Raw genomic sequence first — 25,167 nt, 5'->3', positions numbered from 1 at the left:
TGCTTTAAAGGCACTGGAAAAGCATGAATGAAAACAGTTTACACACTTTTTCCCTCACTATAAACTTTATCTTGCATCAAAGAAGGAATGCAAGAATTGTATCTCACCATTACTGGGCTCTTCAACAATTCCATGAGCTAAATAAAGCTTTATGATATGCATTTCTTCATCATGGAATAATTTGTAAATATTCAGCTTCTGCTCTAGTCCAGAAACATTACTGGATTGGCTCAAGACAGCTGCAAGCAACAAAGACAGACCTAACTGGGAATTTATTCTGTATAAAATCAGACTGCAGATGCTTCCTGTGGAAATCACAGAGGGAAACTCCAGCATACCCAAGTACTCCGTGACAGATTCTCTTTCCATTTAGCTAGCAGCATAACTGTCACAATCCCATTACTTGTTTATATGCAATCTGTTCCTTTTAATACTAATGATACCTTATTGCATTTTCATGCTTATAACCTGCAGATTATCTACAATTCAAGAAGTTAAACATACCCCCTGATCTTCAAAAACAGCTAAACAAGTGAAAGCTTATCTCAAAGTTGCTCTCCCCACTAGGTACTGACCTTCTGCATGCTGTTCCGCAGCCCTGACCCTTTTCATTTTACTTTCTAGCAGAACCAGGGGAAGACTTAAAATAGTCTCTCTACAGCAATGTTGCAAACATGAAAGTAAAACCACAGCAGATATTCACTGCTGAGAATGATCTCTCAGAAAAGAATTTTCAGAGGGTCTTTTCACATCATGGAAAAAAAGTCCTCAAGTAAATGGGAGCCTTCATTGTACAGTCCACAATGGAATTGCCATAAAACAAATAATCCCAACAAAAAACAGGGAAAAAAAACTTGCTGTTTTTCACCACATTAGTAAGATAATGAAGAGCATTATGTTTAAATGACACTACATTTTAAACAAAACTGGCCTAATATCTGAGCACCTTAGAATAGTGTTGGAATCTAAAGAAAAATTAAGTATTTCAAAAATAAAGTACCTGTATGACAACAGTCAGCAGCAGTAAAGATTTTGATTTGGGCATTGCTATAAAATGGATGTTCATACAGCTTACCCCCTTACATAGCATTACATTGCCAATTCTAAAACTATCTTTAGCATTGATTTCAAAACACTAGTATCTACATAGCAGAAGACTGGTGTGAAGGGACAGACAGTTCTTACAGAGAACAGAAAGACTAAGAAGGAGGACAAAAGTTTAAACTATCCCAGGAGCCTCTATACTGTCTGAGCAGTAGGCACAACTCTTTACTACTGTTCAGGCACAGTTCCAGGAAGCTCCATACAACAGAGCCCACAGCTAGTGATGATGCTGAAGTTCTCAGTTTCTCAGCTCTTAATAATAAAAAGCTAAAGTTCATGTTGCAATTTTATGTTATCTCTCCTTGCACAGTAAAACCAACAGAATACAGCCCCAATCCATCCCATCAGCAAACTGTCTGAATCCATATTCTCAACTGAGAAAGTTTTCTGCAGTTTTGTAGTTGAGACTTATCCCTAGCTACAAATGGAGACACGATTTTCTGTTGCTATGACAACCTGATGAATACATAGACTTACAATGCTATTTGGGTATAGCCAAAGTGTCTCTGTTGTTACGTTCTAGACTCCTTCCATATGTACCTCATTTACAGTATCACAGCTCCAAAACAAGATCTATTGCCTGAGGAAATTTAGTGACAAGGGAAACAAAGGAAAACATTTGGGGGTGGGGGGTGGTTTCCAACCTATTGCCAAATGATGCACTCTTGTGAGCTGCCTCCACCACAATAATGAGAAATTGTTACTTCTTTTTCTTTTAGAAATTTTATTTATCCAAATACTAAAAACCCACAAACATTATTCCAATGTGAAGATAATATATTTACAGTAATGCATCAACCTTCCCAGTTCATTCTGTTTTGTCCTGGCCTGAAAATGGTCAGGACACCCAATCTGAAAGTCAAACTTCACAAATGCCTTGCTGCCTTCCTGAGCTTCCTAACAATGCCCACAGTCCAAGAGCTTGCCAGCATATAGTCCAGCTGCTAAGCCACAAAACCATTTTGGAGACTAGCCCAAAAACAAGTTTTGTGTTTTTTTTTTTTTTTTTTTTTTTTAAATGATAACTGTCAAATTATAATTTTCATTTAATATCCAAAACAACTTGGATAAACTTGTAACAGCTAGACCTGGGCTCAGCGCAAACTGTGCTAAATAAGGCAGAACCAGACTACCAGAACTACTTAATTCCTGCTAACGTTCAAAAGCTTTTGGAGTAAAAGAAAAATTGAACTTTACATTAGCAACAGTCCATTAGAGAAAAACTCCTTCTCATCCTCAGTACTACCATCTCTCTGGATATCTATTAATGTATTTATTGATTATAAGTATTAAGAAATATTTTAACCACCAATCACAGCTGTTGAGTCTATTTCATATTACAGTACAATTGTTACTAGACACTTACTGGAGGCAAGAGCTTTTTAATTGTGGGCTTCATATTCAACTTTAGACTTATCAGACTTACTCCTACCATCTAAATTGTTTGTAAAATCTGAGATACAAATTGCAACTACATGACAATTTAATACCCAGCAAAGTAAGAGCCAGAGACTTATGGCCAGTACTGAATCTCTTTATAAGCTTCCTTTCCATTACTGGAGATTACCATATTATTGCAAGGCAATGCACTGTGGTAGTGCTACTTATATTACTCACCTTCTTATTTTATTTCTACTATAGGAATGTAAAAATAAAGAAGGGAAAGTTATACACTGCATGACCCTACTAACTGTCAAATCCTCAGATCTTGGCATTGAACAGAACATCCTTAATGGCCCAAGACTTAGCCCTTTCCCAACTCTTTAGTTCAGCAAATATTTTATGTTCAGAGCTATATGCTTCTATCAATCTTAATCTGTATGATACAAAGCAGGATAAACCACAATCACGTATATTTGGTTAATTATGAGTGCTATTAAATCACTGGTATATTCAATGAACAAAGATGATTCTCTGAGTTTAAACTAGGAGAATATTGGCTTGAACTTGAAAGGCGGGATTTAACTGCATCTTATATAAACTATTGTTTCATCAGCTGAGTGATGTCAGATATGCCAGACACCTCACTACTTCCTGGAAACTAAGCAGGGCCTTCCAAAGAGGACCTTGCACTTGGGTTTGAGTTTAGCTTAGTTTTGTTACTGCACAGGTTTTCAGAGCAAAGTGATGATAGAGTTCTGAACACACTTCCACAGACACCCTCAAACTCCTGTCAGAGGCAACATTAAAATGCCAAGAAAATGTTCTGTGGTCACATCAAAATGTTCTGTCTGTTTCTTGTGTGGAAATCAGTGATATTATGTCAATCTTCCCCTCCTCTCATCTCTTCCTCACTCCCCCTCATACTAACAACTACCTATACTTCAAAGAATATTTGATACAGCATTTGAACAGTGATTCCCCACTTGAATGCTCTTTCAGACATACATGGCAAGTTACATAGTAAAAGGAAAAAAAATCTAGGTAAAAGCTGAAGGTTGTAGACTCAGGATTTCAAGCAAGAGGATCTGTCTGTAAAAAGTACAGACAGCTGAAATAGCAGAGGCCTCAAAGAAAGATGAGGCAAAGACAAGAAAGTACAAAACAAGACAGACAGCACTTGGCCTTAAGGTTTCATAAAAGGACCATACTTCCCTAGCAAAGTGTACACAGCAACAGGAAAAGATGATCTTAAAGCACTCAAGTCACTGCAGTTAAGTTTTTGGTTTCAAATTATCTGCACGTGATCTGAACTACAAACTGTTCTCTTCCCACTTCCGCAAGGGAAAATTTCTCAACTACAGACACTTTCGTAGTAAGCAGAGTTTGTGTTCACAGACGCCCTGTTAAAAATATTGTGTTCTAGGAAGCAAGGAAACAAAACAGATTAGTTTGATATGCAAAGGTACAGCAGACGGAGTAAGCTTCCAAAAGCTACCTTCATTAAACATTTATTTCCATGACTAAATGCACCTATATAGCTATTGGGATTTTTATTTATTATATGAAGGCATTTATTCTCTCTTGATTTGCCCAAGTAAAATCACACAAATGCAAAAGTTGACAGATTCTATCCTATTTAAAAAAAAAATAGGGATAAAAATATACAAGGGCTCTAATACAGACAAACTGCAGAACTTCTGCAGTAAGAGTTCTTGTCTGTTGATTAAGATACCACTTCACACCATATTATACAGTTTTTCAAATGCATTTCTGTCATTATTTTTAACTGTCATTATTAAATCTGCAAATGTTTGCTCTTCATTACCATTTTATCTGTGGTAATAAAAATGGAGGAGAGAGTTTTCAGGGACTAAAAAGAAAAAGCCATGATTCTCCCCTATGTGACTTCTTAACAGCATTTGTACGACTGATATTACAACATATTAGAAAGTTATATTGTTTCTAGTATTTTCCTTAATATCTGAACTGAATATTCAGTTCTGATCTGATAATTATTTTCAAATTAGATGGGTACCAGATTTTAGCACCAAACAGATAGATCATGTCCATCACCTAAGTTTGAAATGAGACAACAGAAGAAAAAAAAAAAAAGAACAGAAATGGAGATGTAACTACAATACCATAGGATCCTACATGTCAACTTTTAAATCATGAATTTTACTTAGTATCTGTTTAAAAACAAACATTTTTGTATTGGTCCCATACACAAACTGACCATTATCCATTTTAGCACAAGTTTTAATCACATAAATTTGAAATCACTTGATACTTTTATTTCCTTAAGTATGGTAGCTCATAGCACTTAAAATTAAAAATGTTTCCAGTCAAAAGAAGAAAACTAGTTTAAGATAAAAGTCACTAGTGGAACTCCTGATCATTTACAAATGAATTAGCCATGCCATGCTACCCCACATTCAATTACTTGTCAAGCACTATTAAATTCCAGCAATTAAGTCTTACCTTTGTCTACTTTGTAACAGAATCATAAACTTTCATTTCATGTTTTTCACTTTTTTTTTTTGCTTTATCTTTTCACAATGCTTGAGTAATCACAAACTGTCAAGACAGTTTGTTAGGTTGGCTTTTTACTCTTTTCCTAATGAAAATAATACTGATTTAGATTGTATTTTTTGTCTGTTTCACTATTTTTCCAGCCTACTTCTTTTGACATCAACATTACAGACAAACAGACTGAGCTTAAAAAAAGATGGATAAATTAAAGTGAAGATTGTTGATAAGTTAAAGTAGTTATGTCCTTAGTTAAGATACAGTGTGCTGCCAGTATACTCCTAAAGGCTCTGATCTAAAGCCCACAGACTTTGAGGCTTGGGTCAGATCCACCATAATACGAACTTAATTTAGCAGTGGTAAATGAAATCTAAGACGTATAATTTGATTAGAAAACACTCCAAGTAACGCTGCTGATAATGTTGGTGATTTCTTCACAGCTCATACGGATTTTAGTTCCTTAAATTATTTAAAAAAATGTCTGGAATTTATAGTTTTTGCCAACCACATTGTCACAGCTTAAATGAGCAGCTGTCAACTGTTAGAAAATAACCGCATCATCATCCCTTTTAGAAGAACTAGTGTGGGAAGTGAAACACTTACATGGGATCTAAAGTTTCTGGAGTCATGGTAATGAATCTGTTTTCATCAGGTGACCGTGAGTCATCATTTTATCAGCAGTTTAAAGGGTTTTCACAATAGTCAAGCATCATCAGTGCTCATGCTTAGCAATGACTGCAGCAGAATACTGAAATAGGGTGCCACATCCTGTGGTACCATTATTTAAGGAAAAGTTTGGCTACTGAGTCAAGAAAAATACTGCAAAGTCATAGTTCAATGGTAACTATTGCAGTATATAAAATGTTCAGAAACTAAGCTTTTAGCTGGGAATTGAAACCAAGCAATAATTTTGCTTTTAAAAATAAGTTCCATTTAAGGAAGTACTGAACTACATGGATGAAACATAAGGAAATAATTCAAATGTGTTGTCAGCCTCTCTTCTTCATTTTATTTCATAGTCCAGTCAGAACACTCAAAACCGAAATACCCACATAACATCCACACATCAGAATCTATTGACATTACCCAGGAGGGAGGCCATGTGAAACCATGCAGAATCTTTCAATTTCAATTTTATGATTCTAACACCAACAGCAAAAACCGCATCACTACAATCAAACTGTTTGGACATGACATTACTCACTACTGCATAAAGGTATTGTGTGAAACAGAGATCCCCTTACCTTCCAGCCTAACCCCATCTGAACTCACTGGAAGAAACTGAAGAATTTCACCTGCAACACAAGCAGAAGCCTATCCCAGGACCTAAAGACAATCACCAGCCCCATGCAGTAACTCCTGCTAAGTCCTGAAGTTTTGCTGGACTGAGAGACATTAAGTTTGGTTCTAAGTTCCCCATTCCTTCTTCCTTCATTGCTGGACTAAGGGGTCATGCTGGCAGTACCACCAAGCAGACAAGCAGAACAGTAGAAGTGAAAAATATGTTGGTGGTGGTCAGAAATAAGGCCAATTGGGTCAGAAATAAGTCAACTGTCATGGAGATAACATCTTCAAATTTACTATGCCTAAAAGAAAAAAAAAATCATATCACCTGGTATGATGTATGTTTAGAATGATACTACCATCACAGTAGCATAGCATTCACAATTAGCCAAATCCTCAATTTCTGGCACAACTAGTACTTTTATACTAATCAGATTAATTTATTTCCAAAGCCAAAAGAGTAATAGAAGCTGAACCATCCTTTTACTCCTCATTCAAAATGATCCCTGTGAAAGCAGTGTTTCCCCTACTGATGTTTATTCCTCTGGCTTCCCATTCCTTTTCCTTTCTGCTAACACTTCAATGTCTCAGTTCTCCGTCCGCTCATCACTTCCTTAAGCTTGAAAATTAATCCTCCGAGGTCAGTCAGGAAACTTCCATTGACTCCAGGAGGCTTAGAATTAGAACATGCATTCAATTTTCCTCCCCCTTCTACCTCCCAACTTTCTCTTTTCTTTCTTCTGGAACTTATTTACTCATCACCGTGGTCATTCCATATCTAGTCCCATAAAACTGGGACTGAAACGCACAGTAAGAAAGAAAACAAAATAGATGTTTCTCCATCCTCTATTGTTGCTTAATAATTCCCAATTTAATTCGCATTTACCCACAGGTTCCTTAGTATCTTCTTTAAGACAAGTGTCATATTTTATGCATGCATGTAGAAATTAACACAAACATCACAGAAGTGTACTTAATTCCACCTACTTGTATTTATAATTGTTCTAAGCAATATCACTTTAGGAGAACTACATTCCTAGAAAACCACCACTAAATGGTTAACTTAGCTATTCCTGAAATTGTAAAGATCCATAAAGGAAGCATAAGAACGCACAATACACATCAAATGCAAAATTCAACAATGTTTAATCAGTTGTGAGATCTCTGCTACCATACTTCTAAGATTCAAAATACTTTTGCAAATTCTGTTTATTCTTAGAAAATTGAATCTTAGCATATTTTTACTAAAACGTTTGCAAATATTCCAACTACAACAATTTCACACACATTTCTAAGCTTTGCAACATGGAAAAGGACAGAGATACCGCATGTGTTACTTATTTCAACTGAGTGCTCTCGAAAAAGCACAACTTGAACTAGAAAACATTGTTACACTTTTCAAAACTATTTATGTAAAAAAATCCCTAGTACCAGTCTAGTAACTTTGAACAGTCACAACAGATGAAAAAAGTATTTAAACACAAGCAGTATTCTTGATTCTTATTCTCCACTCAAAAGCACTGCTTTCATGTATCTATGAACTTAATATAGCAGTAAAACACTTTTACTATTCTCCATTATTCATTAGAGGGAAACAGACTATAGAATTAGAGAATTAGATAAAAAAATCATCTGTTTTTTCCCCCCCCCCTCCCAATAATTTTCAAGAGGAAGCAAATATGCCCCTCCTTCTCACAGGGGGCATTTTTAACTTACAGATATTTGATTTGATCAATATTTACAGAAATATCAATCAGCTAATTCACTGGACACACTACACAGAAATATGAGCCTTATTCTGCTTGACCACTTCAATGTCATCTAAGAATCAGAATGAAAGGCATACGTGATACAGAAATCTTTGTCAATACACCGTCATTGTATAATATTTCAGCTGGTAGCAAGAAAATTAAAGCACACTGGAAAGAGCAGAGATACAGTAAGAAGCTTTAGCATTAGACACCTATTAACAGATGCATGGAAAAAACAAAAAATGAAGTCATAGTGGCCCCTCTGAATTAAATAATTCATTTTCTTATTCCAGACCAAACAAAACAGTACCATGAGCAGTTCTGTGCTAAAGACCCTAAAAACAGAATGTATCTTTCCATTTCTCTTTGCCTACCCCTTACAGCCTACAATCAACATAATTTGTACGCACACTTTCTTTCATGGGGCACTTTAAGATATTCCACAGACAAATGTTATGATGTGTTTTCTTATAAAGCAACATAGAAATGATTTCATTATATTATGGATAATTAAGTAACAGATACATAAAGAAGCAAAACAAAGGGGAAGATTGACTACATTCCAGTCACGCTTTTATTTTCCTATCCAGTCCCATTCAATACCTCTAGCTTTACTCTCAAGAAAGAAAGAAAAATGCTTGCTGCTTCAAAGGAGCTCACAATACAAAGAAAAAAAAAAATATTTAAGTAGGAAGGACCAAGTGGGGTTTCATATACACTCCCAGCATACAGTAATTTCAACTGATAACAAGGAACACTACGGAAAAATCAATTGCAGAATGTGCTGGATGACCAGAGGGAACACAAACTATAATTATATTAAATCTAAGATATATGCTAGCAAAGGCCTGCAACTCTGAGATAGAACAGAGGCTCTTAACTTCTGAAAGTAGGAAATGCCAAAGTAAAATAAGCTTCCTTTTGCATTGAGCTATTGAAGTGTAGTAACAACTTGAAAAGTCTTCAGTGTTTGGCAAATGAACAAACTGCAGAAAACAGTAAATGAAATTTTTCTATTACAGCTATAAAATTTTCTGTATTTAGATTTGCAGTTTCACATGGATAAACTCAATTTACATAATTTCAGAAGAGTAATTCTTTCTAGTTTGTCCAAAGTTTTAAACAAGGCCCTAGTGATATTATTTTTCAAGTCTGTATAGAGTTCATGATTTTGCTTTAAGCCTCACCAATTAAAGTTAAGATTTATTTCTCAGAACAGCAGTAAAATACTTTAGCAACGTAAAAAGCTTAATTTAATTCATATGTCTGATTTTACATATTTAGGAGTATTTTACCATATAGTGCTTTATGAAGTATCAATATTACTTAAAATTGAAAATGGCTGATGAAATTAACCTGTATAAAATATTATCTATTGCACATCACAGCACTATGGCATCCAGCCATTTGGCAAGAAAAGAATGTGTGTTTAGGACTGTTTTTGTATTAAGGTTTAAAGCAATTTTACAGCATCAATTATTTTATTCCATTCGCTTTTAATTGCCCATAAAAGCAGGCTTAGGAACACCTTTCAAAAATAAGCCAAACCCTCCCTCTACTGGAAACATCTGACCATTACACTGGAGGTACTGAGATCCTGATTTAACTTGTACTTTAAGAAGCAAAGCCATTAAAAACATGACAGGTGTTTTCCTCCTAAATTATGTTCGAGTTAGCCAAGACTCAAAAGACAAATTAGCTGCACATTTCAGTCTCTTACCAAAAAGATTAATGTACGGATACTTATAAAACGTAAAAATTTAAAATAGAGAACAGAGAAGACACGGCATACATGAAACAGACTTTCAGATTCCATAAAATATCCCCATCGATTTCAAACACCAGGAACCTAAAAATAAAAACATAACTATGTTCCATACTCTCCCTGTGGAGAGGAGTGGTAACATGTTCTGCCCTTCATTGGAAGTGTCTTCTGCACAGGGACCTTTCTTGAAAAAATAAAATCACGTGAAAATTGGGCTATCTTTAAAAATGGATTTATTCTTTTAAAAAGGATATATTGTACAACCAATGAATATAAAAAAGCAAAAATTCACACACAAGATCCCTGGTCTAAAATACAATGATATGCATCTCTCTGCCCAAAATGAATTCCCATTAGCTTTTTACGTATTTGCCTTGAATAAAATGTATCAAATATGCAATGTAAAGTCAATATGAGTTAATTTTCAACATTCTGTGCATGCAAAAATTAATCTTCATTTCTTAAAGGTTAGTGGGAAGAAAATTAAGTTGTATCTCAAAAGCTGTACCTATCATATTGCTTACCTACAAATTCAAGCTCAATGTGAAATGAATCCATCTGCTCAGGTGGTGATATTAAAGTACTTAGTGATTACCAGGGTACATACTGAGTAACACTGAAGTGCCTATGCTGAATCAGCAAACTGTAATAACGCAGGTCAGCAACCAATCATCTTAGGCCTTTTTATCTAGCAAAGATACTTCAACTCATACCACTTGCATTACTATTAATGATATCAAGAGATAGCAGCTGAGAAAAACAATAGCTTTACCCCCAGCTCCTTTTGTTCTCCTGTCAATACACCAGCAGCATATGAAGTCAGCATATCAAATAAAATGAGCTCAAAATCAAAGATACTCCTCCTAACTCCTACCCTAATTGAGAAGTACTGAACAGTATGTCAATAAAGGAGAACACGGAAAAAAAAAAAGACATGATAATATCAATTTAAGGTTTACAAACACATTAAAACATTAAAAAGATTTAAGTAAGTGTCCCACTAAATAAGGTAACTTCTCCACAGAAAAGAACACAGACTGTACTCCATAGCAAATATATATATATAATTTTAAAATTTGTCTGCTTGTTAAACAGGTTAGTTACCCACAAAAAAAAAAAAAAAAAAAGATTCAACAGCTTCCACAGCCAGATCAGCCAGGAAGATATTTGTAGCTGTACTTCAAAAAAAAAAAAAAAAAAAAAGTCTCTTCTGTTAAGAAAACTGCTCTAACCATTCAGAAATGCACTACCCTAGATGTACATGTGCAAACAGAAGTAAGAAAGATGGTCCAAAAGAGAAGACTTCACAATTTTTACTAAGCAATTAGTTTAGCTATTAATAAACTGATACAGTTATAGCACTTTTAGCATAGTTATTACAGAATGTTTTGAGAAGTGTCATACTTCAGATGTATAACTAAATTTGATTGTTTGCAAATAAAACCATAACAGCATTTTGCCAGATATAAAATAACTAATCCCTGAGAATGGGAAGAGAGGCAAGAAAAGATGAAAACGAAGAGTCAAATGTGATAAAAAACGTTTAAGAAAAATACAGCCCTTAAACCACGAATTCCTAGATTATCTGGGAATTATACAAATAATATTGCAAGCCTACAGTACAAGAAGAATCAATGCTAAATTTTAAGTCTGGTAGCAAATACTGTTTTATCAAGAATTCACGCAGTTTCCAGCTACACAACTAATCACTTTTAGTTACATGATTTAATATTCAGCTGACCTCAGACACACTGTGCCAGCAATCCAAGAAGTTTGTTTCCAAAGGTAGAAACATTGATACAAAATATGCTACCACGACCATAGGCCTGAAGGATGCACCTCTTCATCATCAGCTTTTTAAAACACCATACAAACATTCTAAGCAGTATCACGAAGTATCTTTTCCTTTTCTTGTTAAGTGAAAGCTATAACATCCCACTTACCTTAATGACAAATTTGTTGGATGCCATGACTGTTATGACTGTTCAATGTAAACTGGTCCTATAAAAATAACAATTAAAAATGATCAGCACTAGGAAAAACTCATACCTCTATACCAGAAAAGAGGGGATATTATTCAACAGGGAATGTTTTTGAATCTATTACTCTTTTTCCCCATTATTGCTGCTCTTCGTACTATATTCTCTGCTTTAAGAAACCCAAGGAAAACTCTTCTTTACAGGAGAATTACTTCGCTGCTTGTCTCAGTTTCTTTAAAGAACTTTATTACCATTTGGACACTAAGCAACAAACACCTGAAATACAAAATTAGAACTATTTTTCAGACCAGTACCAAGGTAGAGACAAAATGACGTTAATTATCCTAAACAACCTTTCAGACAGCAGCATAGTAAACTCAGAATGTTCCTTTACTACTGTCTCAACCTCTGGCCCCCTGGTCTAACTTCTCTTCCAGAAAAATGCCTTCACATAAAATCCATTTGCATAGCTTAAAGAAAGAATAAGAGAAAGAAGAAACACACACACAGTTGAAAAAAGGACTTGTTTTCAAGGGGGAAAAATAGCAAATCCAAAACCTTAATACATGAAATAATACCAGCACTTGTCAGAGTCTAAGTGAAGTTCATTCCCTCCTATCTTGTGGATACTCCACTCCAGTGTAGCTAGGGAGCCCATGACAGGCTGCATACGTCAATCCTCCTATAGGAATAACATCTCTCTCAAGAGCACGACAACATATTATATTTAACAGGAGTTCAGCAAGGCCAAACTGCAGAAAGCAAATTTCAGAATTGAGACACCTATTTGCTATGTGAAGTTCTGGTACTCAGGGGTTTCAGAGTTTAAACCAGTGGAAGAACAGAGCACACTTTTATTTTATTTTGTTTGTTTGTTTGGGGTTTTGTTTTTGGATTAAAGAAGTTATGGCTTGTGGTTTACTATGCATGTTTGTACACTCATTTAAAATTTTAAACTTTTCATTACGTGCATAAAGCAATGTGACCTGAGCATTATTCTGGCTGCACAAATGTAAAGTGAATTTCAGGCATCCTCTTGCTTATCCCAAACAGGATTTTTTGAAAGTATTTAGCTGCACAGATCTTGACCCTGACTAGGGCCATTGCAAATAACTTAGGAAGTGTTAATTCATGTTGGAAGTTAAACCCACTCTCCTCCCTTGGGTACAAAAGGAAAGCTCTAGTTAATCACTAAGACTTTTTTTTTCCTTAGAAGAACACTGTAACTCACTCAAATGACTACAGCCTTCACGTAGACTTGCAAGTCACAGCTCTTGTCACCTGTCAAATTCATTTCAGTTTTTTAACTGCCTTTTTCCTACCTGACAACATTACGGTCACTACACTGAAAATACTGGAGAAGTTCACCACTCCCACATAAACGGGAGCTAAACATTCACTTGTCAGAAGGCAGCAAATTATGTGAAATCGGTGAAAGCCTTTCCAGCTAGCCCCACAATGCTGGAATTCAGAACAGACATGGGATAAGCCCAATGGTACCAAATTAATAGCTACAAAAACCAGAGAATAAAAAATTAAGATATATTCTTTTTCACGTAGGATAGGACCAAAGGTATCAGACAAGAGAGAGATGGGGATTGGACAGAAAACCAAGTGAACGAGAGTATATCTGTATTGGAGGAAAATAAGAACCAGTAAGACAGCTCAAGCTTCAAAATCAAGAAAAAAAAAAAGCAAGTGTCTGTATCTGGCACCTGCAATAAACAAACTGCAACAGAAATTACACTGAGAACAGAGCTGACTTTTACATTCTAAAGTTTCCTAAAGGAGTAGTCTCTTAACATGCTAGAGGAATCTGATCTTTTTTTAAGAGATAGTACAGAAAAAGAGCAAGAATGCATGAATATGTACCCACTTCCCACTGTCTAGTTCCAGTTACTGTAAAACATTGCGACAGAGCTGTCAAAACTTCAGGACACAAGTCAGGTTGGTGATATCTTTCTCTGTCAGGCACTACACTTACATATTTAAAAATGCAGACACTATCCTTATTTAGCTTTAAAAAAGGCAAAACAATATAAAGACCAACTTAAGAACAACATAGCATAGCACAGATAATTTTGATCTTAAGATCCAACCACAGTAATTTTGAAATAGATAATCACTTCTCTGCAGTGCTTTCATTCCAAATACCAAATGCTGAGACCTGACATCTCAGAACAATTACATGAAAAAGCTAAAGCTGCAAGGTTCAATTCCATATACTGGCTCAATGAAAACTTCCAGTGACTTCAATAATTTGTTTATACATCATGTCAATATCCAAGCAGTAAGAAACAGAAATAGTAAATGCATCATAAACAGTAAGAAATAACTCAGTTACAGTAACAACCAGTTTAAGAATGAGTTTGAACTAAGAGCCATTCCACAAGTAACTACTGAAAATAAACTTCAATATAGCTAATAAGACATTTTTACTATGTTCTGCAAAAGCTCAAAGTTAGAGGAATTGTATCTACTGCAACTCATCAGCTCCACAGTAATACTAAATAGCAAGTAATAAAGAGCACGGTGAATTTTCAAATAATGCTCACACAGACAGAACCTGGAATACCACGCCATGAAACGCAAGACTATCATCCTCCCTTGCACAAAACAGCCCTAAAATCTTTACTACCTTATCAAGTAAATTCTGTCAATATTACCGAGAGCAAGTTTCAGAAACAGCATAGAGAACAGTGCCCTTGATCACTTACAATATCATATTTTTCAATTCAGTCAGGTAGTAAGATGTTACTTCACTTTGGAAGTAAATGTAACAGAACTATTGTAAGAATCTTAGCAGGAGATAAAATCTAGTAATTCTTGAAACAGCAGCTGCTAGAACTAGGACAGATTGAAGCTACTAGGAAATGGCATCCTCCAGAGCAAAAAACATAGGTGTTTCTCAATGTCTTCTAATGGTATACAACATTATACTCTTGGTGTTCAAGAACTCCAAGGAAGTTCTAGGAAGTTCCAAGGAAGGACTACCCCCCACACAGAAAAATGAAAAGCAGGTAATAAGATACGTCACAGCCCTTTCCGAACAGCACAAAACCTGGACATTTACGGCTTATCAGCTTCTCTGTGAAAAAATAAAATAATAATAATAAAAAAAATCTGGTGTCCAAATTTGAAGCAGCATCTCTGATTTTTTTTTTTTTTATTTTAGTGACAGGTGTGTATCTATAGAGTTGTTAACAATCCCTCCACCTTGTTTCCCCAACCAAAAAGAAAAGAAATAGAAAAACAGTAGGCAAAAAATACCAAAAACAGAAAAGTGATAATTGATATAGATAGTTTCTTATCCAAACCTCAAGAATCACAATCTTAAATTAGGAAATTTAGAATTACAATTTGCTGTGGAGCACGCCATCAACAAAGAGCTCCTACAACAGCAAAGATAATATTAGCAAACCTAACATTGACATGGAATTAACTATGCCTTGGGTTATGGCAACCCAAAGGCTAATAATGATAGAACACAAGGTACATTCCCTAATCTACCTAGGTGGTACATTATTTCTGAGCTGCATGCGGCACAAATTTCACAATGGTGCTGTAGGTTTGTGAACTCAAGAACTATATCTTGACTGGTGTTTTATCATTAATCTTTATAGTAGCAATGATATGAAGAAGAGTTGAAACGTAATATGCCAGAGTATCATCTCCTCCCCAAATGTTCATGTCTTGCTTGAAAACAAATTAGAGATGGGTGCTTATCACCTAAATTATTAAATTTAAATCACCTAAATTATATCACCTGGCATCAGCCCCCTCTTTTACGTAAGAATTTGCCACCCATCAACAATGCTACTGTGACAAGGACCATTACAAGAAAGAAACCGTTTCCAAAACTAATTTACAAAGCAATAGAAGAAACAAAACCAAAACACTAATATTCAGAAATCAGGGGGAAAAAAAAGAGTCAGTTCTACAAGAAAAGATGCCAATGCTCCTCAAAATACATTATTATTTTCCATGTTGCAAAACACGAGATCAAGATCTACTGCTATTTGGCAACAAAATCTGTTTAATGGAATATCAGATTTTTCACAAACTAATGCAAGCCTGAAAATGAAACTATGCATAAGGAAACATGAAGACAACCATAAGACAAAAAAGCTACTCTCAGAAATTATAGTCTTAAAAACAAAGCCAACAAGTTTTCATATACTGTTGGTAGTATTTTAACACCTAAATTTTTAATGGACAACCTGAAAAGTGAAAAAAAAAAAAAGCCCTAGAATTAAACATATAGGTTCCTGGTAACAAGAGCGAGGCATATTTCAAAAATGACGTAGCGTAATATCTTTCTTTCTGAAATTTGAGGTTAAGTGGAATGGTAGACACCCAGGAAAACTGAGGAAACAGGGCTTCCCAGAAAGCAAGCTAAAGTATTTTCAGTCAGCTGATGCACAGCATCTTACCTTAGCAAAGAAGGGACTGCCAATGCTGAAGCAACCTGGAATTCAGTAGAGATAAGGAACTGAAAATTCCTGCCACACATGCCCATTTGAAAATACAGCAGCTTCTAACACAACAGCTGCAAACTGTTCACACTGACCATCTTTGGGTGCCTTTACCACGTGTGGGGAGAAGCAGGTACCTGAAAAAGACAAAAACACTAATTGAGGACCTCTCTAAGAGTAGTCAATAATAACTGTTTTTTTTATGAAAGAATCAAAATTAACCTTCATTACATATATATATATATATATATATATATATATTCTGAACTCTCTAGAGCTTGGATATCAGACAGTGAGCGCTGTCCAGTGCATACTCAAGGCTCTTTTAGTCAGTTTCTGAGCTCTGATCCTACACCTCAGGTCATTGAGTGGTGACGCTAAGCAATACACATGTTTAGTAAAGCATTTCTACACGTGGAGGAACACAGCAGCATCTTTAGGTTCTGTTGTCTCAGGAATTTCAGGCCCACCACAGCCTTTTTTCCTCTTACGCATTGGAAAATGCTCTTCCAAAAAGTTTATTTTAGCTCGTTGTTATCTAAACATTTTCTTTCACAAATAGCCAGTGCACTTTCAGAGCACAACAATACATTGCAATAGTGTTACACTTTCACTAAACAAGTGTTGTGATTTAAGGGAAATGAAAGAAACGTGAGAGTGTCCAATTACAGGCAGGTGCTGGTTGTTACCCTTTTGCATAGCTGACTGAAGCATCAGCTACTCGGTTTTATTTATTTTTTTTATGAAGTGTTACACTCCTTTCTGTGTAGAGATTAAAACTTAAATTTGTCTCAATTTAAAAACGATTTTTAAAAACCTGACTTTTGGCTGCAGTTATAAGCTCCACAGTTCTGCACAAGCAAAATAACCATAATAAAAAGACAAGCACGATAGAAGATAGCGACATGACAGAGTGAAAAGTGACAGCAGGCGTGCAGGGCAAGCAGAGCAGCGTTAGCACGGGAGAGTGCAGAAGACACCAGCCGCGGTGTTTGGAGGAGCAGCCAGGAAACTGAGGCAAGGAAGATTTCGTGAACGTATTTTGGTGAGGATACCAGCGTCTACCTGCACGAGGGCTCAGCCAGGTGAGCGAAGCAGTGCTGCAGAGCGGCTGCAGCCGGAGCGGGGCAAAGCTGCGGTGTTTTTTTTTAAAAGCCGGGGCGATGCTTCACGGGGCGGCGCCTGAGGGACGCGCGGGGGGACAGCCGGCCGCCGCTCCTCCTCAAACCACCGCCCGGCACCTTGATTTTTGGAGAACAACTAAGAAAAGGGGTAACCGGCAGGACAACGATGCCGAGCCGTGCGGGCACCCCGCCGCCGGCCCCTAACGGTTTCAACGGCTCCTCTGCCCCCAAGCAAGATGGCCGCCGCCCGCGAGCTTCTTCTCCCCTATCCAAAATGGCCGCCAGGTGTAGCCACCGCCCGCCCAGCTTTGCCCGAACGCAAAATGGCGCCCGGGGGGGGGGCAGCGGCCGGATGGGGCTCGGGGGAAGGCTAGTCACGTGGTGAGGGGCTGGCCAATGGCAGGCGAGGAGGAGGGCGCCGCTGCCGGCCGGTGGGGGCACGGACGCGCGGCCCCGGGAGCCTGAGGTGCTGGGAGGGGGCTGAGGGGAGCGGGGGGCTGCCGGGCTGCGCTGCGCTGCGGCGGGCGCTGTTATTTTTATTAGCTGGGGGGATAGCGCGTTTTAAAACTGCTTTGAGGTTAGCTTCCTCTTCAAATATTCGCTGTTTGAAGCGGTAGCGTGTGTAATTAGGTCAATATAACAAATTGACAGAGCTTTATTAAACTTTAGCGTGCGGAAACTGGAAGCAGAAATACCAGTTAACGTTTCAAGATGTCTGAATGAGGTGGTTTTTAAAGCTTTTATATTTTTTTTTTTCCTGAAGGTCACAAAATAAGGCTTTCTTGTGTCGTTTCGTTTTAGTCGTGTGCTGCGCTGTAATCAAAGTTATGAGCATTCAGGCATATCTGTTCCGTGCTGTTAGAAGAGACAGGATTTGTGGAATATCTTTAAAATAAACTGTCTTTACCTAGGTAGATGCCACTTTACAATGGGCCTTAAAACCTTCTGGAAGAGCTACAAAGTCCTGATTGTTATGGGAACCGGCCTTGGGCTGGTGCACTGGGGGTGGTTTCACATCAAGTCCAGCCCCATCTTCCAAGTGAAGACAGAGGACTTTGTGCCAGAACCTGCGATTGTGGCATATGTGATGCAGAAAGATAACAAAAATAAAGAAAAATAGCTGTAGTGCTATCTGTTGTAGGTAAGTTTCCTAGTTAGTTACCTGTGTTGAGGCAGGAGATGAGTCAAATGAGTTTTCTAACAGATGTGGTCTTCCAGAGTTTTTATTCTTTTGCAGCTGAGTTAACCTGGTAGTTACATGCACCCCAAAATTGCATCATGTATACTTGCAAACTGCTGTTAAATCCTGTGTAATAAGATGAATTGAGTTATGCTACTACGGGACTTAAATTTATTTGAGAAACCAGCCCCATCACTTTTAAAGGCAATAGTCAAATTCCTGTGACTGACGTGATCTATAACAGCATCTTTTCAGGTTCGAAGCTGCTCAGAAATAATTGTGACTTTACATAGAGTAATATATTGTGTCCTTTATAGCAATGTTGATTATAATACAAAAGAATGGTTAAGTATGAGAGAAGTCTAAATACTTTAGAGATTGTGTATAAATGTAAACAAATACATATTTAATTTCTGAAGTGTTTAAGAGCTAAAAAAAAAATGTATGCAAGATGTCTTTCAGAGGCTTCTTAAAACTTGGCTCAACATTAAGAGCTTTTGTTTCTGAAGTAGTTGCTTGGGAAGCAATGCTGAGTATTTCAGTTCTTTTTTTCTTGTGAAAAAACAGCTTAACATCGCTACGATGCTGATACAATACTATGTGGTACGCTGTGATACTTTCATACACTCCAGTACAGTTTATAGTAGCCTGCTATTTATTGACCTATAAGTAAAACAGTATCAATCTGGAGGTCAGAATTGAAGATAATAACAAAAATGTAGTTTGTGTACTGCATAATCACGTGTAATAATGTGTATTCTCAAATAGCATTATAGATTGGTATTTGTCCTTACGTGATGTTGCGTGGCAAAAAGTAGAAGTTCAAGCTATGTGATATTGTCAGAAGATTATGCTAATGCCTTTCTGTTTTTTGTTGTAGATATAAATAGCTTTGAAGATTTTTTTTCACCTGTGAGTGTTGCCAGAAGAAGAGATGAGGAAAGCTAGCTGGAGTAGAAAGAATCTTCTACTTGTGGCAGGACTGGCATTTATAGGTGTCCATTTTGGAACCATGCTTGTAAACTTTGTTGCAAAAAAATCTGTTCGATCACATTCGGAAACTAAAAAAGATGATCGTTTTGAATGAAATAGCTTATTGTTGTCATTATATATAAATTTCACAATTTGAGCCTTGTTTTAAGAGATGGATCCTGAGCAGATAATCAAATGTACTTATCATACTGTTTCACATTGGAAATAGTAATCCTTGGCTACAAAGAATAAAATGTAGTAATTTGAATTTAATGTACTGTGAATTAAATTTTGAGTTTAAAGTGCTGTGAATTCTAGATCCAAGTAAAACCAAAAATGTTAATTTGAAAATGTCTCGTCTTGAAGCTAAAAAGCCTTCATTATTTATTAGTGACCCTTTAACTAAAGATACGGTTAGCCAGTCACTGTCTCTGTTAAATAGGATATTAAAATCTTGCTATGGTCCTGCTGGTAGACTTAAGCAACTCCACAACGGTGTGGGAGGCTATGTATGTGTAACTTCACAATCTTCAGCCATACTTGGCCGTCTTTCTGTCAGCCATCCTGTGTTAAAGGTTTTAACAGCCTCTGTACAGAACCACGTAGCCCGCTTCAGTGACTGTGGCTTATTTACTGCTATTCTTTGCTGTAGCTTGATTGAAAACTTTAAAAGCCTACATGTTCCATCTTGCACTGTAATTAAAATAAGCAAAGATCTTTTGAGTTTGTGTACTGACTACCTCAAATCTGAGGCCTGTGGTTGCCGAGTATCTGTGGATTTTAGCAATCTCAAGACTCTTCTTTGTTTGGTACGCAGCGTATTAACAAGCAAACCCGCTTGCATGCTTAATGCAACAGAAGTTGATCATCTCACCATGCTGATAGTAAAGGCTTTCATGTTTACTATTCCGTGTCATGTTGAAACTAAGGCTGTTTTAGGAAAGTGTGTAACAGTACCTGTGAAAGGTAGAAGAGTTCTGGATTCTACAGTTCTTCCTGGACTACTGATAGAAACACCAGAAATTCAATTTGCAAAACTACCTTCTGTCAAAAGAATTTCTTCTGACACTATCAAGATAGCTCTTTTCTGTGTGTCCATGTCAGGAGACCTCTTCAACCCTGAAGAAGGAATGATAACAGTCCATCATGGAATTTCTCTAGAAACATCAGAGCTGAATCAGTTGCTTAATGTAGGAAAGCAGCTGGTTAATGATGAGGTGGGCCTTGTAGTGTGCCAGAAAGTTATCCACCCATCGTTGAAACAGTATCTGAAAGAGAACCAAGTCATGGTTGTGGACAGAGCTGGGCTATCTGTGATGGAACCCCTGAGTCAAATGACAGGTAACAAGCAAGTTTTCTGCACTAAGTTGTTACCCTCGATGTTAGTCTTGTAATGAAAACCTACCTAGGTGGAAACCTACTGTCATTGCTTAGCAGCAGAGCAAGTGTTTCAAACCAGAAGCTGCTCCTTCCTTGTCTGAAAGCAATTTTAAGTGACTGGCTAGCTGTAATGATGACATACTACCCAGATGATCACTGGTTGCTTCTTGAGGAGTATCTAATTCTAGCAACCATTTGCAGATGTAGATTATTTTCAAACTCCTTTCTAATGAGAGTAATAAGGTTACCTTTTACCTTAAAGTAAAACTAAATCTTGCACTGTGAAAATGTGCTGGTTTCTGCTTGTAATTTCTTCTGGGGTCACAAATGTTAGATATTGAAGAATGTAAATTAAAAAGCCAAGAGGGGCAAAAAATGTTCATGCTTTATGAAACGCAACAGGCATCTGTTCTGAGGACGTTCATACATGCTGTTCTCTACTTTTCTTAATTGGGCAGGTTCCAAGCCTATAGCTTCCATACATTCGTTTTCTCCCAGTTGTTATGGAAGTTTGAAGGATGTGTGCACTAAGAGTTTTGGCTCAAAACATTTTGTCCATCTAATTCCTAATGACACAGTTGTCTGCAGCTTGGTACTCTGTAACAGAAATGAAACGACGTGGGATGAACTGAAGGTGGGCACGTTTTCTTGAAATATTTCTTGAAAAAAATCATGCTTTTAGTGGAAAAAAGAAAGAGTAAAGGAAAACATAAATACAGTGAGTTTAAAAAATATTTGGTTCCCAAGTGAAACTTAGTTAGATTTAAGGAAATAGCTCCAAAAAAGTGATTTAGAAATTCTATTGTTTACAGACTTTCAAAATCTTTGGAGTGCTTGTGTTCCTTTAACACCTCTATTTTAATGCTGGAAGTTCTTCAGAGAGAAATTTTTCACCTGTTCTTAAAGCCAGTGCTAGGTAAATGTTTTCATTCTCATCCTTGGTTAATAGGAGCACAAAAAAAGTTGCCCATCAAAAGTCACCAGCAATGCCTGCAAGGCTAGTCAGGCATAGTTCTTCATTGAGTAGTTACTCTAAAAATGGTGGTGATATTGGTTGACTTTGTAAATCAGCTTTGCAAAAAGGAATAAAATACAGCATTTTTTTCTGTTCTTCCATATGGAGCGTAGACAAAGACTATTCTTCAGTTATTAAACATGGTTTTGGAAGTGACGTGCCAAGTTTATATTCACACCATTCAAATTTATGAAGTCTCTCCCAGGAATTACTAAAAATCTTTATTCCAGTAGGTGTTTTTTCTTTTGTTTGTTTTAAGTGTGTGTGTGAAATCTTATATATTATGGTATGTGTAACAAAAAATTCATATGGTTTTCAGCGTGCATGTGAAACTGCAGAGCATGTGTTACAGTTAACAATTAAGGAACCCTTGGCTTTGTTAGGAGGTGGCTGTACAGAAAGTCATTTGGCTTCATATATAAGATACAAGGTATGTTTAAGACGAGTTTTTTTTTTTTTTTTAAGCTGGTTAATATACGTAGGAAGCAAAACTTTTAGTAGAATTATTGTTACAGTTTGCACTTGTCATTTGTAGGTTAATGTTGCACTTCTGTATAACCTCAAAACCAAGGTATTTTTGAAGCCCTCTGCTAGGGGCATCTTTTTCAGAATTTAATACTGTATTTGTATCTGCTAGTGTTTCTTTAGGTATCTATAATAGTGTTTAAGTGTTAAAATAAAAATTGAGGGGTTTTTATTGAATGATAATCTGCATAACTCAGCTTTGACATCTCTAGAATTTTTTTCTATCAGAAAAATCTAACAATTTTTCTGTTAAGGCTGAACCATCTTTAAAAATAACAGCACTTCAAATGTTTGACTAAAGCTATTTCTGTAAAACTGTTCTAATTTTTTCTTGCTTTTGTTTTTTTTTTTAGACTTGTAGTCTGTCCACTAGCAGCTTTAAAGATGCAGATTATTCTCAGACACAATACCAGTTGATTGCTGATGCTTTTTGCTGCTCCCTGGAGTCTGTAGCTTGCTCTCTGAGTCATGATGATGAAATTCTCACAGACACGGTTTATGGACACTGTTGGCTTGTCCCGTCAGGTTTTCCCTCTGTCTCTAATTGGTCAGATTTACTCTCAAAATGTGGCTGCGGAATTAACAGTAATACTCAGAATCTCAACTGGAGGCTCTTGCGACCCCATTTTGGCTCTCCAACTCTACAGAGCTGCCCAGAAGAGCCTTCAATAAAGGCTGCTGACTTGCTGACACTGGACTGTTTTGCTGCAAAGTACAGTGGCCTACAAGTAGCTGTGGAGACAGCCAATCTGATTTTGGATCTCAAATGCATAATTGAAGATCAAAATTAGCTCTGTGACATGAATTGTGTTGCACAGTGAGATACTTAATCATAGAATCACAGAATGGTTTGGGTTGGAAGGGAACTTTAAAGTCCATCTAATTCCAGCCCACTGCCACGGGCGGGGACACCTCCCACTAGAGCAGGTTGCCCAAAGCCCCATCCAACCTGGCCTTGAACACTGCTGGGGATGGGGCACCCACAACTTTCTCAGCTACCTGTTGCAGTGCCTCTCCACCTTCATAGTAAAGGCCTTCTTAATGTCTAATGTAAATCTACCCTTTTTTAGTTTAAAGCCATTCGCCCTTGTCCTATCACTACACTCCCTGACAAAGAGTCCCTCTCCCGCTTTTCTGGAGGCCCCTCTTGGGTATTGGGAAGTCACTATGAGGGTCTACAAAGTAATTATAATTGAAAGCAGAGTAATATACAACATGGTAAGGTACTTAGAAGTGGTTAGAGTATGGACAATAGACAGAAATTAAGTCTGTCAGCTATTAAATACTCTTCTGATTGTTAAGCTACTGACATACAGCATTTTCAAATGTTTAACATGGTAGAAATTGTGAAATGATAAGCCAAATATTCAGCGAGTCACAGCAACATGACTTACAAGTATTCAAATTGGTATATTCAAAAGAGCGAACTACACTTCAAAAATTGTGTTTCTCGTGTCCTTCTAGGAGATTTGAATGTTCTGCTTCAGTAAATAAAATGCTGAATTGAAGGAGGCTGTCTGATGTTCCTCCTGTATTATGCAGTGTTGGATGTTTCTGTAAACTCTATGGCCTCTTCAAAGGAATGGGGAAAATGGATTTACTTGCTGAGGAAAACATGTTATGGATTAGAATTTATGTAGTCTCAGCAAAAGCTTTATATAGATTTTTGTACTGCAGCAAGACATTATCACTAGAATTTTTAATATTCTAAATAAAAAGAGAAGGGTTTCCTTAGCGAATACCTTGAGCAACTTACTGTCAAATTCTGCTCTGAAGTTCTATTACCTTTTCCTGTACTTTGTTTCTAAATTGCTGGAAGATTTTCAATTCATATATAATTTATTTAGCGAGTTAAAAATCAACCTGAAGATCTTAAGGTAGCAGGTAATAGAAAATTTAAAAAGAAATGGCAGACTAACTGACTTGGGGGTGGGGAAGCTTTTTTTTTGTACAGTGGACCATGATTGCCTTCTCTGGAATACAGGAAAGCTTATAAATGTTTCTATTATATAAGTAAAGATGCAAGAATGTCCCAGTTACCATTCACTTAACTCTTTGCATATAGGTTTTTTTTTTTTTTAATGAACTAAGGCTTTAAGCTGCACAGACATGTTTTGATCTTTAAATAAGGCTTAGACTGAATGATTGAAACTTTCCCATTTTCAGCGTGCATGCAAGATCAAAAGAGGTGTTATAGTTTCTTAAATTCATTTTTTTTGGTCCCTTTCTCCTCCCTCGTTTTCCATCGCAAGGGGCAAATTATACATGACATGCTTTTCCTGAAAACAGAGTTACATAGTCTGCTTATGTTTCCTCATCTCCTAAGTTTTTAATGTATGTACTGAGTATAAACAGTGAAATTGTCTTGTGTAAGTCAGTTTTGAAAGGTGTAATTAAATACAGGTATTTCCAGACCTCTTGTACAAAGTCCTTTTTATTTCTAGGAACATGAATCACTTTATCACTGGGAAAAAATGTTATTTAAATTTCTGTATCTTTTTATGTCCTGAAAGGATTGTTTCAGTGCTATAAGACACTTATAAGGCACCTGGAAATGTGTGGAAGAATGTTACAAGGGATATCCATATCTCAATTCTCTAATATGCTATGAAAAATACAGAAAAATTACAAATAATGAAGGTAAATGATGATCTATGCCTGAAAGCACAGAAGAATCTTGTTGTTGCTTTATCCAGTTGAG

The 25,167-nt window shown here is 36.7% G+C and overlaps 4 protein-coding genes across 22 annotated transcripts in view; 3 read left to right on the top strand and 1 right to left on the bottom strand.

The window, feature by feature from the left end:
* SLX4IP (SLX4 interacting protein) overlaps positions 1-17,475 on the bottom strand; it is a 77,256-nt gene extending 59,781 nt beyond the window's left edge. For 5 of the 19 annotated variants that reach the window (XM_068675688.1, XM_068675681.1, XM_068675687.1 and 2 more), the window contains exons 1-3: positions 17,336-17,475; positions 16,229-16,407; positions 11,760-11,817 (exon numbers count right to left, since the gene is read on the bottom strand). Coding sequence is in view for 11 of the 19 variants with exons in the window: in XM_068675681.1 (XP_068531782.1) it covers positions 11,760-11,786 (27 nt within the window). In the remaining 8 variants the exon portion in view is untranslated. Of the gene's footprint in view, positions 1-6,260; positions 6,603-10,340; positions 10,468-11,759; positions 11,818-16,228; positions 16,408-17,335 lie in introns of those variants that run through there. The other 14 variants (XM_068675669.1, XM_068675670.1, XM_068675672.1 and 11 more) reach the window with 7 other exon arrangements.
* Positions 17,476-17,546: 71 nt separating this feature from the next.
* On the top strand, positions 17,547-19,663 carry LOC137853385 (uncharacterized). The gene is made up of 3 exons (XM_068675691.1): positions 17,547-17,679; positions 18,306-18,535; positions 19,455-19,663. Exons 1-2 carry the CDS (start codon positions 17,631-17,633, stop codon positions 18,512-18,514), a joined length of 258 nt encoding a protein of 85 aa, XP_068531792.1. The 5' UTR covers positions 17,547-17,630; the 3' UTR covers positions 18,515-18,535; positions 19,455-19,663.
* Positions 19,509-19,814, top strand: LOC137853386 (uncharacterized). Its single transcript, XM_068675692.1, has one exon. The coding sequence runs from the start codon at positions 19,509-19,511 to the stop codon at positions 19,659-19,661; it is 153 nt and encodes a 50-aa protein (XP_068531793.1). The 3' UTR covers positions 19,662-19,814.
* Positions 19,815-19,896: 82 nt separating this feature from the next.
* Positions 19,897-24,880, top strand: MKKS (MKKS centrosomal shuttling protein). Its single transcript, XM_068675668.1, has 4 exons — positions 19,897-20,887; positions 21,385-21,560; positions 22,261-22,371; positions 22,820-24,880. Exons 1-4 carry the CDS (start codon positions 19,897-19,899, stop codon positions 23,255-23,257), a joined length of 1,716 nt encoding a protein of 571 aa, XP_068531769.1. The 3' UTR covers positions 23,258-24,880.
* The last annotated feature ends 287 nt before the right edge of the window (positions 24,881-25,167 follow it).

This window comes from Anas acuta, chromosome 3 (assembly GCF_963932015.1).
Source record: "Anas acuta chromosome 3, bAnaAcu1.1, whole genome shotgun sequence".
NCBI classification, from domain to species: domain Eukaryota; kingdom Metazoa; phylum Chordata; class Aves; order Anseriformes; family Anatidae; genus Anas; species Anas acuta.
The sequence above is the reverse complement of the archived record's forward strand: the minus strand, read 5'-3'. Positions and strand labels throughout refer to the sequence as shown.

Bases quoted from the DNA above. Each gene is read 5' to 3' on its own strand.
- MKKS (XM_068675668.1), top strand. From the start codon at position 19,897: ATGTCTCGTCTTGAAGCTAAAAAGCCTTCATTATTTATTAGTGACCCT. The intron at 20,888-21,384 runs GTAACAAGCAAG...TTAATTGGGCAG, and splicing joins ACCCCTGAGTCAAATGACAG to GTTCCAAGCCTATAGCTTCC. The intron at 22,372-22,819 runs GTATGTTTAAGA...TTTTTTTTTTAG, and splicing joins CTTCATATATAAGATACAAG to ACTTGTAGTCTGTCCACTAG.
- LOC137853385 (XM_068675691.1), top strand. From the start codon at position 17,631: ATGGCCGCCGCCCGCGAGCTTCTTCTCCCCTATCCAAAATGGCCGCCA. The intron at 17,680-18,305 runs GTGTAGCCACCG...GTCTTTACCTAG, and splicing joins CTATCCAAAATGGCCGCCAG to GTAGATGCCACTTTACAATG.
- LOC137853386 (XM_068675692.1), top strand. From the start codon at position 19,509: ATGAGGAAAGCTAGCTGGAGTAGAAAGAATCTTCTACTTGTGGCAGGA.